We start from the raw sequence: 12,457 nt of genomic DNA, 5'->3' as shown, positions 1-12,457 counted from the left end.
CAACCATACCGCAAAGAGTAAACAAACTCTGTTTCAAATTCAATTAGGTTTACTAGGGAAACTACTAGGTTTTTTAAGTTTTCTCATAAACCCAACTGTCTAGGGTTTGCCCCGGTATAATCAAATCAAGAAAATGGATCTCAAAGGAAACGTAGCCGAGACGACGACACAAGGAGACTCGAGCAAATTGATGGAGGCAACAGAACCTATGGAAGAATCTTCGCCTGTTGCTTCTGCTTCCCTGACAAAACGTAAGGCCGATTCTGACCAGGTTGAGGAGAACGGCGGTGAGGCTCAAGAGAGTGGTGATGGGAATGAAGAGAGTGGTGACGAGGCTGAAGAGAGTGGTGATGGGGATGAAGAGAGTGGTGATGGGGATGAAGAGAGCGGCGAGGATGACTACGTAGACCCTGACGATGAGCTCTTACATCCGACATGGTGGAAAGTCCCTGAATGGGATGTGGACAGCTTCGATGGTCTCGAGTACGATTCCTCTGAATATAAAGATGAGTTCCCCGATGAAGAAGATGAAAAAGAATGGCGCCGCTTTAAGCGTCAGCTCATCGAGAATAAGGTAACCGTACTGAACTTGAACTCAATTGAGTGCAATCGATCCTAAATTTGTTAGAGCTAGATAAATAAAATAGTAAATCTTGACTACATGGTGTGACTGCATTTGAATTTTTTAGGGGTTTTATGTGGAGCCTGAGCTTTGGTCAATGTACAACTACTCTGATTACAAAGTCGTCCCTAATTTGGATTTGGATGCGGGTTTCGACCAAACCTATGGCGAGTACTTTGCAGAGATGGCTTGTCTCTGTGTCAAAAAGTACAACGAAGACAAGGTTTATTAGTTATAACATTTTGTCCTTTTGTCTCTACGTACATACAGCGTAAGCTAACATTTTGACAAATGCTTTGTTTTATAAAAAGGGATCGAATGTAGAGTTTGTGGAAGTGGTGAGAGGTATATTTACATCAGGATCTAGATCAAAGTCGTACATTACATTTATGGCTAAGGAGAAACCTGATGGACCTCTGGTTGAGTATCAAGCTAAGGTTTGGTCTACTGTCATTCAAAACGAGAACTATCCCATTCTCTGTAGACCGGCTCCTACAGCAAAGCGTTCCAACCAAAAGTAGTAAGAAGGTATGGTTTTGGACCCAAGCTAAAACATGTAGATTTATGTCATAGTTGCTTTTTCAGTCTTCTGTTTAAATAAGAAGATAGGAAAATTACCATCTCAACAAATTTTCCTGGCTGATCATTTATGTCACTCCAACTATAAGCAAGTAGGGGATATAATCAATCGCTAAAGTGCATGTCTTTTCACTATTTGGTTCCTCGTTAGTGATTGTTCTTAGTCCATATATACAACCACAGGAATTGATTCACTAGATGTATAAGACCCTAAGGTTGGAGAATAAGTTCTTGACTATTTTCAACTCTTTTGCTAATAATAAAATAAAAAAGACCACTGAAACAATCTATCTGAAACTGTAATTTTACTTGTGTCCATGGTTGCAGAATAAGAGATTCTTATGGGTAGATAACAAAAGTAGTTAACTCTACTGACCTTATAGAAGGCCATCATGATTAGAGTCTAACTTGATTTTGCTTACTTTCTAGTTCTTTTCTTTCTGGAACTGGAAACTGGACTGATGGATACAGAGATGACGTTCGCAATAGGGCATCTGATATATGTGGTTGTGTAAACATTTTCATTAATTTACCACTCAAGAAACTTCCCTTTTGTTTCCAATATTATCTATAGATATGATGTTTGAGTGCCTATTTGTTATCTATACTAAATAACTTCCGTAGTAACAATCATTTTGCCTATTATTGCACATCATAGACTTCCTCTGTTTTTTTCATGGTGTTACTTTTGCAAGCTAGTGTTCACTGTGTTTGCTGCTATCGAATTGTCACAATACTCAAAGTGACAAGAACAAAACTACTATATAAGTCACATACTGATAAGTTTAATGCAATTTAAGCTTTGAGCCACGATGGCCTACTATTGTCTTTCCAGCCCTAAGCTAGTATTAAGTCAGCCTCAACAAAGTAATTCTCAGAACTCTGAAGTTCTTCACCCGGAAAGCATAACCATATAGAATTGATTAATTGTCTAATAATCCTAATTAAACTCCTAAATAACAAAATTCCAATATTTTTTTTATATTCCCGATTTATTTCCTTCTAAAGTCTAATTCAACCATACAGTATTTCTATTTGTTTCGTGGACAGAGCACAATTCACAAGATCTAGTGGTTGTGTAAACACATTCTCTCTCTCAGACTTTGTGTGTTTCGCAAACAACCGTAAGAAACTTTTAATAAGACGTGTGTTTTTCGTATATTTGGTCAAATTTATGTTATTATTTCCCTAATATCTCAATATCGATCACTTATATACAGCAAAGACAGAGTAAAAATACTCTGTTCCACATCCCAATTAGGTTTTCACTTTTCTCATAAAATCAATTTTCTAGGGTTTGCTGCGGTATGACCAAATTGATGGAGACAACAGAAATGGGAGAATCTTCACCTGTTTCTTCTGCTTCAGTGACAAAACCTAAGGCCGAGTCCGACACAGCGGATGATATAGAAGAGAGCGACGATGAGGTTGAAGAGAGCGGCGATGAAGAATACGTTGACTCTGAAGACGAGAATGAAGAAGAAGAGCCCGTGGATGAAGCTTTGGCACACTATTATGCTATTCTTGCAAAACGTGAGACCGGTCCAGTAGAAGAAGAGAGCGGCTATTGGGTTGATGAGAGCGGCGATGAGAAAGAAGAGAGTGGCGTTCAATACTCCTACTCTGGAGAAACGCTCATCATAAGGCCCAAGTGGTGGGTCGAACCTGAATGGGATGTGGACAGCTTCGATGGTCTCGAGTATGATTCCTCTGAAGAGGAAGATGCAATGTCCGATGAAGAGCTTGAAAGAAAGTGGCGTCGCTTTAAACGTCAGCTCATCCAGAGCAAGGTTGGGTACTCTACAAACTAAATCTAGGAAAATTTGGTAGCTGCATGTTTTATCAATGAGTTGATTTCTCGAACGTGTGTGTGTGTATTTTTGGGTTTTAGGGGTTTTACGTGGAGCCGGAGCTTATGCCAATGTACAACTACTGCTCACGAATGAGAGCTGTCGGTGATTTGGAACAGTCTGCGGGTGGCGGCCAAACCTACCGCGATTACTTTGCAGAGATGGCTTGTACCTGTCTTAAAACGTACAACCAATACAAGGTTTGTTAGTTATAACATTTATTTTGTCTTTCATATACATTTTATGTGTTTGCTAACGTTTTCGCTAATTGTTTTATTGTTTTCTAAAAGGGGTTGAATGTGGAGTTTGTGGAAGTGGTAAGAGGTGCTTATACAGCAGGATCTAAGTCGAAGTCGTACATTACATGTATGGCTAGGGAGGAACCTGATCGGCCTCTTGTCGAGTATCAATGTAAGGCTTGGTCTACGTTTGTTATACACGAGAACTATCCCATCCTCTGTAGACCTGCTCCTGCTCGTACGGCAACGCTGTGTCAAACCAAAACTAGTAAAGGTATGGTTTTAGCTTGAAGTTGTGCTTATTTGGATATAGTTATGTCCAACCTCAAATATTTAATTAGAAAGGACTAGTTAACTCTATCTGAAACTGTATTTACTTGTGTGCATGGTTGCAAAATAGGAGATTTGTATGGGAACATACTGACCTTATAGAAGGCCATATATATATATATATATATATATAGTGTTTTGAGTCTAACTTACTGTATTGTGGCTAGTGTCTTTGTTAACATTTATTTTGTTTCAGGAAACTGGGACTGATGGATGCAGAGACGACGTTCGCAAAAGGGCATCTAATATGAAGTCAGATCGTTAATGTGGTTGTAAACATTTTAACTAACTAACTAACTACTGAAAAATTCCCAATGTCTATAGATATGATGCTTGAGTGCCTATTGTTATCTTAACTAAAATAAGATCCGCTGTGACGATCATTTTGCCTGTTGCATATTGCCTTTGTTGTATTTTATGGTGTGATTTTTGTTGCAAGCGAGTGCTGGTGCGAATAAAATTATGGGAACTTTAATAGTGCTGTAACCTTAGAGACATATGTCATTGCTGCATGACCAATATCTTGAGATGAGAACAAACAAATAGAAGTATTTTTTTCTCCTATGATTTAAGTAGTAAAATAAGAAACTTAGTCTTCATAAAATAGAAATCATAATTGTGGCTCTGCACCATACTCTTCATTGCTTTAGCACCTCTACAGGCCAGAAGATTTCGAATTTACCTGCAGGGTTAAGCCAAATTCTCCCATAACCATGATTACACCATTTCTTTCCCCATGAGTTTTGGATGACCAAGAACTCCTTTCCTGTTTTGGTATCCCGGCCTCTGCCCACGACAAGAACACAATGTGTCGGCAATTGCTCATTTTTGTCCTTCTGTTTGGCAAATTGGTTGTCAAGGGGCACATCATAGATCTCCTATAAACAAATATATAAACAAATTGGTTGTCAAGGGGCACATTCGTAATCATACTTAAAAAAAAATTGTATTAGCTCTCTGTAAAAACAAATTAGATAATAACATGAATAATGGATTCAATAAAAATAATTAAAAAATTAGATAAGAAATACTTGCCTCTGCACCTAATGCCGTCAGTTCCGGTGTAGTATCTAAGCAAATTGCAAGAGTAGAGTTTTCTAATATCTCGTACACATCATCTCGAGAAACTGTTTTTACCTCAAATCTTGCTTTGACCCTATGTCCTTTTCCAGATGCTTTCACCTAACCCAAAATTGATGTTAAATAAACTCTTAAAAAAAAAAAAAAAATAGATTGCTAACTGTTTTTTTAATGTAATGTGTTCACTTACCGTTCGACCCTCTGGCTCTTTTAGAAGTCCACAATCAACGATGTAATCCAAAGCAATGTTCATATTGCTTATCAACAACTTCCCGCATTTCTTCTCGACATAGTCAGTCAAGTCTCTAGTAGAGAACTTATATGATGTAATGCCACGACTTTATCCCGGTTATGATATGCTTGTAACAGCCGACAGAGAACAACAGAAGCACACGAGTCTGACAAGGACAATATACATATTAATTATCTTACTAAAATTATAAAACAAAAGGTTATATGATAGATTACGAATTAGCGATACTATAATAAGTTATAGAAATAGTGTACCTCCAACTTGATTAATAACATCCGCAATAATCCCTTCAAGGAGAGTCCAATCTAGCATGATTTCTGAGTTCGCATCAAATGGCTTCACAAATAAAAATAATAAAACAAGGGACCGGTTAATAGATTATGATAAGATCAATCGAAAGTGTTTTGGTATTAAATTTAGCTTTAAATGGCTGGTTCTGGTTAGTTCGTCAATTTTCTTTTGATTTGGAAGAAAAATACAACTAACAAAGAAATAGTTTTAATTGTATCTAAAACTGTAACAATCTAATCGTATACATATATGAGAAAATCATTAGCTATTGTTTGGTTAATTCAATTTGAAACAAATTTGGTATTTTCTGGTTCGGTTGGACTTAATTTTGGTTGTATTGCATAGTTTGAATTATCAAGAAATACAACAAATTAAAGTAGCAAAATTTAGAGTTTTGGAACATTATTATTATTTCTGTTGGAACTGGTTGACTAAATAAACTTAGATGTGCCTTAAAATAAAATCATGTGGAAGAATAAAAGAAAATACCGGTATTTTGCTCATTGGCACTTGTTGAACGGGTTGTTGTTGCACCGGTTCTTCTCCTTGTCTAGTCCCACGTCTCTTAGCCCGTTTTGGTTCGTTGATTGGGTTCGGCAGCTTGGCCAGCTTGGGTCTTGCCCCTATTGCTCGTCGAGGTTGGTTGTTGTCATCCATGATCCTGAAAATGAAACAACTTCAAGTCAAGAACATAACACTTTGGTCCTAAACCTTTAACCTAGCAAATAAAGAGTAATCTGCAGAGACTGAAACGCCGCACAACAAAACACAGAGAATCCCAAAAAAAAAACAAATTTTTTTCTATCACCTGACAGTCCTAGCTCCCATATAGAGCTCAAAAACATTACTAGCTACTAAGTGACATCACCCAGCCTCGTCGGTTTCTCATGATGTATATGCAAACTACACAGGGGATTCGATCAAAATTATAGGATTTCTCCGTCAAAACACACCACATTCACAGTAATCAGAGACGTACGAAACGCAACTTAACCACAGATTTCAAAAACCCAGGAAAGCACTAAACTTTCTTTGTCAAACTCACATATAGAGCTCAACTACATCGCTAGCCACGCTTATCTTACATCATCCATGGCTGATTCTAAAGGGTACGAACTGTGCAAGTGTACAAGGCCCTAGAACTTTTCGATCTACGTAAAAAAAGAAAAAAAAAGAAAACTCAAAGAGAATCTATATGCAAAGGTTCTACAATGAAACGGGAACAATATTAAGATTTTTGGAAATGGGTGAAAACATGCAGATTAAGATGCCACGGGAAGAACAAGATGTAACAAATGGAAGAAGCTTAGAAATGGGAGAAACGGAGACATTAGGTTTAAATCTCTCTCTGTTTAATTAGAAAGAAGCCACAGGATCGGACTTTGAAAGCAAATATGTATCTGTTATATAAAAAAAAAAAAAAAAAAAATAAGAAATTTGAAAGCTCTCCAGTTTTTGGAAGAAGCTCTTACCTGGGATTTTGAGAGAGAGAGAAGAGAGCACCACTCAGAGCAGCGAAGAGGATTACAAAGCTCTCCAGTTTTTGGAACTGCTTTCTGCTTGTATGTGTGTAATAGGGTATAAAAATATATGCATTGTTGTAATTCGGGTACAAAAAGCAAAATAACAAAGGGTTCAGGAAGCAAAAGCAGATTTCACATATGGACAACACACACACTAACACGCAAAAGAAGGGGAGAGAGAGAGATCAGTATAAGTTTCTACAGTTCAGCACATTACTTTTTTTGTTTGTTCGTTTAAAATGGTAATACAGCACATACTTATTATGATTTGAAAATTGAATTATAAGAGTATTTGAAACTTGATAAACATTTTTTTTGTAAGAGAGACACGTTTTCATTTTCTTTTCCTGACCAAGTAAAAAGTGTTTTGCGATTTTTTAGAGTTTCTCTTTTATTTTTTTTTAGGGACAAATTTATGCAGAAATTCAGATATAATTGATTTTCTTAACCTTTAATAAACGAACCGATCGAATTAACTTTTTCCTTCCTGAACCACACTAATAAAATGCACATCTTAACTTAGCTAGTTTTCTTTCATGCAGAAAAATCCAGTATTTTGGAATAAACTAGTCCAAGTCCAACATGAACAAAATGTCGATGATTTTGTGTGAACTCAAATTATAATTGTTTTTTCGTTTTCTCTGGGGTTTCCTCGTCGTATATTGTACGATAGCCCTACCTAGTAGTACCTACGACACACACCGTATTGGTCCACGGATATTGGGATAAATATAAACAGCCCTTTTCTTTCTTATTCCATTTGGTTTGGTTAGAGAAATATATATTTATAATAATAAGACAACATTAGCTTTAGCTAGTACTAAAATCGGACCGTCCGTTTGGATCATAGGATCTGTCTTGTCTGGACTTTGGACCATAGGATATTAACATCTGTGCCCGAGAAAACTTTTCAGGCCGCCATTAATGCCTCCTGCTGTCTTGCAAGTTCTGGCTGTATTATACTCGTCGTTGTAAAAAAGATAACATCATCAGTTTGATGTCTATATATTGAATGGCATCGTGTAAGATGACAAAATTTATCAATTATACACCAAAATAGACAATTTAAATAAGTAGTGTTAGATATAATCATAGGAACTTTGATAGCTAGTGAGTGTAATTAACCTCAACTTATTTTTTATTTTATTTTTTTAATACCGTAGTACTGCTGCTGCATGCATGTGTGAAATTATAAAGTACCAATAACTTTTTTATTTTGGGATAGAAGGACTAATATAATTTGAGAGAGCTGATTCAGTTTGTATAAAAAGGAGTAATTTTAATTTCAATAGTAATCAGATGATAAAAAAAAAGGAGTAATTTATATATGGTTGTTACTTAAAAGTTAAAACAACAAAATAGTCGTCTTTAAATACTTTTTATTATGTAAACGAAACTTCAAATGATTTTAGTGTTAATCGATTTCTCTTATACCAATGATATAAGAAATGGGCATAGAAGGAAATTTCAAATCAGTCACTTCCCTAGTTAAATTTGTTGTATATGGGATTTTAATTATTTGCGTGTGCGGATAGACAAAATGATGAAGGAACGTAGTACGAACTACTGTCAGCGTCATAAATGTGAAACTACGTTTAGGACAGCTGGAATTGGGATATTTTTAAGATTTAAAATAGTAAAATATTAGAATGGCAGTAGCGTAATTAAGTTAGATGTTATCTGGGCAAAAGGTAATTTGAGACTTCCGGACTTGTTGCTATACTATTATTTATGGAGCATTTAGGTATTTTTTTTTTTTTTTTCTTTCTTTGTTTTAGAGAAAACTTTTCGAAAAATCCCCAATTCTCAATTTGTTTAGGGTTTTTTTTGGTGGCGGATCCGATAAATCGATGGATCTCAAAAATTGCGCACCAGAGACGATGACGACAATAGGAGACTCGACCAAGTTTCTGGAGGCAACAGAACCAATGGAAGAAGAGGCTTCTTCTGCTTTCCTGGCAAAACGTAAGGCCGAGTCTGACTCGGTTGAAGCAAGCGGCGATGAAGAATCTGAAGATGAGAATGAAGAAGAAGAAGAAGAAGAAGAAGAAGAACCCGTGAGTGAAGCTTTGGCCCACTATTATAAATTCCTTGCAAGACGTGAGGCCGGTCCAGTAGAAGAAGAAGAAGAGAGCGGCGATGAGAAAGAAGAGAACGTCGATGAGAAGGAAGAGAGTGTAATGGAATACTCCTACTCTTCTGGAGGTACGCTCACCATAACGCCCAAGTGGTGGGTCGAACCTGAATGGGATGTGGACAGCTTCGATGGTCTCGAATACGATTCTTCTCAAGAGGAAGATGCAATGTCCGATGAAGAGCTTGAAAGAAAGTGGCGCCGCTTTAAACGCCAGCTCATCCAGAGCAAGGTTGGAACTTTTTTTTTATTGTTACCTTTTGTTATTATTAGTATAATAATAATAATGAACTTGATCATTTGTCTCTAACGCGGTGTGTGTGCTTTTGATTTTGATATTTAGGGCTTTTACGTGGAGCCGGAGCTTATACCAATGTACTCCTACTCACGAATTAATTCCGTCGTTAGTTTGGAACTGTCTGCGGGTGGTGGCCAAACCTACCGCGATTACTTTGCAGAGAGGGCCATTAATTGTGTACAAAAGTACAACCAAGAGAACAGCGCCAAAAATGTTGGTTTTGCTTTCCTTGGCAAATTACTAATGCTCAACTCGTTTACAAAAAGTTTGTATATATGCAAAACTAATTCTGGTTCGTTTTTCTCTGGGATTGTTTCAAGGGTTTCAATGTGGAGTTTGTGGAAGTGGTGAGAGGTACATTTAGAGGAGGACCTAAATCTAAGTCGTACATTACTTTTATGGCTAGGGAGAAACCTGATGGCCCTCTTGTCGAGTATCAATGTAAGGCTTGGTCTACCTTTGTTCGACACGAGCACTATCCCATCCTCTGTAGACCTGCTCCTCCTATTCCTACTCCGAATCTGTCAAACCAGAACTAGTAAAGGTAATTGAAACTTTCGACTCAGCTGCATTTCTTTTGTCTTGGATACTTTCTATAGCTTATAGTTGTGCAATATTTGGATATACTTATGTCGTCATCGTGCATTCAATCTGTCATGTTTAGATTTAGGTCATATCGTGCAGTCAGTCTCTCATGTTTGTTAGAAAGATATAGTCAAAGAACCATCTCAACAAATTGTCTTGGATGACCATTTCTGTCACTACTACAACTATTCAACATGGAGGATATCATGAACAAACAAAGTGCAAATTGGAATTGTAAACTGTCTATGACTGTGCATCACTTGAGAGAAGAAGAAATCTTTGTGGGTAGATAACAAGAGATTCTACTAATTAAAGTGATTGTAGAACTAAGGCCATTGTGATTAGAGTCTAAGTTTGCTGACCTGTTTCTCTTTGTTCTCTTTCGTCTTGAACCAGAAATTAGACTGGCTGATGGAGAAGATGGACTCTTAAAAAAGAAGAAGAAGAAGAAGATGGGAATCACTTTGGCTGATGCAGAGGATGGAGTTCGCACCAGATTATCTAGTATGAATTCGTATGTGTTAAACATTTCAACTTAGTAATAAAAGCACTTTTATTGTGTTGCCAATATCTAAGTTTTAGGTGCTTATCTCTATGTTAGTTAAATTAACTTGTCACTTGTCAGTGTTTGTGTCACAAATCGTAAGAGACTTAATTAAGCGTTTGTGTTTATGAACTTTGGAAGCATGACATGTCTCCTTTGATGTAGAAGTATCCTCAGTAATTGGGATTTCTTTTGATGACGTTCGCAAAAGGGCAACTGATATGAAGTGAGATCGTTAACGTGGTGTAAACATTTTAATTAACTTAGTACTAGAAATTCCCCTTTTGTTTTCAATAATATCTATAGATTTGATGTTTGAGTGCCTATTTGTTATCTTTACTAAATAACTTCCGTAGTAACAATCATTTTGCCTATTACTGCACAGCATAGCCTTCCTCTGTTTTTCATGGTGTTACTTTTGCAAGCTAGTGTTCACTGTGTTTGCTGCTATCGAATTGTCACAACACTCAAAAGTGACGAGCACATGCTGATGTCTAAGTTTTATGCAATTTAAGCTTTGAGCCACGATTGCTTACTATTGTCTCTCCAGCCGTAAGCTAGTATATCCTGTGCATGCAAAGGTTCTTTTGAAAACTAATTTTAGTCACAACTTGTTAAAAAGCGAAACTAATGCAAAGAAAGCTGATGGATTTGAAAGCAGTGCCAGCGCCTCAACAAAGTTAATTCTCATAATTCTGATGAAGTTTTCCACCCGGAAAGCAGAACCATATATACTAGAATGGATTAATTGTCTAATCCTAAATTTAACAAAATTCCAATATTTGATTCCTAAGTCAATTATATTCCCGATTTATTTCCTCTTTCTTTTGTGTAAAGTCTAATTCAACCATATATATTTCTATTTTTACAGAACACAATTCACAAGATCGCAAACAACCGTAAGAAACTTTTAATAAGACGTGCGGTTTCGTCTATTTATTTGGTCAAATTTATGTTATTATTAATCTCAATATCCATCACTTTATACAGCAAAGACAAAGTAAACAATACTCTTGTGGATTCCACATCCAATTAGGTTTTCTTGGGAAGACATTAGGTTTTTACTTCTCTCATAAACCCAATTTTTTAGGGTTTGCTCCGGTATAACCAAATTGATGGAGACAACAGAACCCATGGAAGAATCTTCACGGCCTGTTGCTTCTGCTTCAGTGACAAAACGTAAGGCCGAGTCCGACACAGATATAGAAGATAGCGACGATGAGAATAAAGAGTGCGACGATGAGGTTGAAGAGAGCGGCGATGAGGAATACGTGGACTCAGACGATGAGCTCATGAAGCCGACGTGGTGGACCGTCCCTGAATGGGATGTGGACAGCTTTGAGGGTCTCGAGTATCATTCCTCTCAAGAGGAAAACGAATTGTCTGATCAAGAGGCTGAAGGAAAGTGGCGTCGCTATAAACGCCTTGTCGTCGAGAGCAAGGTACCCCTTTTTTATAACCGATCCTAATTTGTTAGCTTGGTTTGTATAAAGAGAATCTAATCTTTGTTTTGTTTTTTGTTCAGGGGTTTTACGTGGAGCCAGGGCTTAGGCCAAGGTACTGCTTCTCAGGTATTAAACCAGTGAGTAATTTGGAATTTTCTGCGGGTTTCGGCTAGGGATGTCAATTGGGCTGTCCATGTCCAAATGGGCATGACCAATTGGACACATACATTTTATGGTCATGTATGGTCAAGACCCAAATAGACCCATATCCAAATATGTCCAAACCAAATAAGACCATGACCAATTGGTCTGTCCATTATGTGCAGATTGAACCAAAATTTACTAAAGGTTCATCATAAACTCATAAATTCAACACATATCAATCCATTGACATAAGTTCATCTAACTATTAAGTTCATACAAAACTCATAAATTCATCATAAAACTCATAATTGAAGCAAATTTTACTAAAGGTTAATCATAAAAATCATAATTGAAGAAATTTTTTTTCCCCAAATTTAGAATCCCTAATATTTAAGGTTTATTGGACAACCCATGTCCAGATTAGTTTGGACCATTTATTAATGGGCTAAATTGGTTTTGGGTCAATTTGACCGCTTCAAATTTGATCATGACCATAACCGGTCCAATTTAATTTGGACATGGGCAGCCAGGGCTTAGACC

The 12,457-nt window shown here is 36.9% G+C and overlaps 5 protein-coding genes across 5 annotated transcripts; 4 read left to right on the top strand and 1 right to left on the bottom strand.

Moving 5' to 3' along the window:
• The first annotated feature begins 2 nt into the window (after positions 1–2).
• LOC104744716 (uncharacterized) lies at positions 3–1,878 on the top strand. Its single transcript, XM_010465806.3, has 4 exons — positions 3–574; positions 690–845; positions 934–1,150; positions 1,631–1,878. Exons 1-3 carry the CDS (start codon positions 134–136, stop codon positions 1,141–1,143), a joined length of 807 nt encoding a protein of 268 aa, XP_010464108.1. The 5' UTR covers positions 3–133; the 3' UTR covers positions 1,144–1,150; positions 1,631–1,878.
• Positions 1,879–2,416: 538 nt separating this feature from the next.
• On the top strand, positions 2,417–4,003 carry LOC104744717 (uncharacterized). The gene is made up of 4 exons (XM_010465808.3): positions 2,417–2,991; positions 3,093–3,251; positions 3,342–3,564; positions 3,817–4,003. Exons 1-4 carry the CDS (start codon positions 2,509–2,511, stop codon positions 3,828–3,830), a joined length of 879 nt encoding a protein of 292 aa, XP_010464110.2. The 5' UTR covers positions 2,417–2,508; the 3' UTR covers positions 3,831–4,003.
• A 63-nt stretch (positions 4,004–4,066) lies between these two features.
• On the bottom strand, positions 4,067–6,930 carry LOC147926213 (uncharacterized). The gene is made up of 6 exons (XM_087488685.1): positions 6,717–6,930; positions 5,734–5,905; positions 5,208–5,289; positions 4,891–5,098; positions 4,656–4,802; positions 4,067–4,498 (listed from the first exon to the last, which is right to left on the bottom strand). The coding sequence occupies exons 4-6, from the start codon at positions 4,951–4,953 to the stop codon at positions 4,259–4,261; spliced, it is 450 nt and encodes a 149-aa protein (XP_087344811.1). The 5' UTR covers positions 4,954–5,098; positions 5,208–5,289; positions 5,734–5,905; positions 6,717–6,930; the 3' UTR covers positions 4,067–4,258.
• A 1,535-nt stretch (positions 6,931–8,465) lies between these two features.
• LOC104744714 (uncharacterized) lies at positions 8,466–10,460 on the top strand. The gene is made up of 4 exons (XM_010465805.3): positions 8,466–9,133; positions 9,245–9,412; positions 9,520–9,743; positions 10,181–10,460. The coding sequence occupies exons 1-3, from the start codon at positions 8,618–8,620 to the stop codon at positions 9,736–9,738; spliced, it is 903 nt and encodes a 300-aa protein (XP_010464107.2). The 5' UTR covers positions 8,466–8,617; the 3' UTR covers positions 9,739–9,743; positions 10,181–10,460.
• Positions 10,461–11,314: 854 nt separating this feature from the next.
• LOC104744713 (uncharacterized) lies at positions 11,315–12,048 on the top strand. The gene is made up of 2 exons (XM_010465804.3): positions 11,315–11,770; positions 11,854–12,048. The coding sequence occupies exons 1-2, from the start codon at positions 11,444–11,446 to the stop codon at positions 11,944–11,946; spliced, it is 420 nt and encodes a 139-aa protein (XP_010464106.2). The 5' UTR covers positions 11,315–11,443; the 3' UTR covers positions 11,947–12,048.
• The last annotated feature ends 409 nt before the right edge of the window (positions 12,049–12,457 follow it).

Source organism: Camelina sativa, chromosome 15, assembly GCF_030686135.1.
Source record: "Camelina sativa cultivar CO46 ecotype springtype chromosome 15, ASM3068613v1".
NCBI classification, from domain to species: Eukaryota; Viridiplantae; Streptophyta; class Magnoliopsida; order Brassicales; family Brassicaceae; genus Camelina; species Camelina sativa.
Note: the sequence above shows the minus strand (reverse complement) of the source record. Positions and strands in the feature narration are given on the sequence as shown.

What these genes read in the sequence shown, in the direction of transcription:
- LOC104744713 (XM_010465804.3), top strand. Translation starts at nt 11,444, where the DNA reads ATGGAGACAACAGAACCCATGGAAGAATCTTCACGGCCTGTTGCTTCT. An exon ending in GCCTTGTCGTCGAGAGCAAG is followed by an intron (nt 11,771 to 11,853) that starts GTACCCCTTTTT and finishes TTTTTTGTTCAG; the next exon opens with GGGTTTTACGTGGAGCCAGG.
- LOC104744716 (XM_010465806.3), top strand. Translation starts at nt 134, where the DNA reads ATGGATCTCAAAGGAAACGTAGCCGAGACGACGACACAAGGAGACTCG. An exon ending in GTCAGCTCATCGAGAATAAG is followed by an intron (nt 575 to 689) that starts GTAACCGTACTG and finishes TGAATTTTTTAG; the next exon opens with GGGTTTTATGTGGAGCCTGA. An exon ending in AAAAGTACAACGAAGACAAG is followed by an intron (nt 846 to 933) that starts GTTTATTAGTTA and finishes TTTTATAAAAAG; the next exon opens with GGATCGAATGTAGAGTTTGT.
- LOC147926213 (XM_087488685.1), bottom strand. Translation starts at nt 4,953, where the DNA reads ATGAACATTGCTTTGGATTACATCGTTGATTGTGGACTTCTAAAAGAG. An exon ending in AAGAGCCAGAGGGTCGAACG is followed by an intron (nt 4,803 to 4,890) that starts GTAAGTGAACAC and finishes ATTTTGGGTTAG; the next exon opens with GTGAAAGCATCTGGAAAAGG. An exon ending in TGACGGCATTAGGTGCAGAG is followed by an intron (nt 4,499 to 4,655) that starts GCAAGTATTTCT and finishes ATTTGTTTATAG; the next exon opens with GAGATCTATGATGTGCCCCT.
- LOC104744714 (XM_010465805.3), top strand. Translation starts at nt 8,618, where the DNA reads ATGGATCTCAAAAATTGCGCACCAGAGACGATGACGACAATAGGAGAC. An exon ending in GCCAGCTCATCCAGAGCAAG is followed by an intron (nt 9,134 to 9,244) that starts GTTGGAACTTTT and finishes TTTGATATTTAG; the next exon opens with GGCTTTTACGTGGAGCCGGA. An exon ending in AAGAGAACAGCGCCAAAAAT is followed by an intron (nt 9,413 to 9,519) that starts GTTGGTTTTGCT and finishes GATTGTTTCAAG; the next exon opens with GGTTTCAATGTGGAGTTTGT.
- LOC104744717 (XM_010465808.3), top strand. Translation starts at nt 2,509, where the DNA reads ATGACCAAATTGATGGAGACAACAGAAATGGGAGAATCTTCACCTGTT. An exon ending in GTCAGCTCATCCAGAGCAAG is followed by an intron (nt 2,992 to 3,092) that starts GTTGGGTACTCT and finishes TTTGGGTTTTAG; the next exon opens with GGGTTTTACGTGGAGCCGGA. An exon ending in AAACGTACAACCAATACAAG is followed by an intron (nt 3,252 to 3,341) that starts GTTTGTTAGTTA and finishes GTTTTCTAAAAG; the next exon opens with GGGTTGAATGTGGAGTTTGT.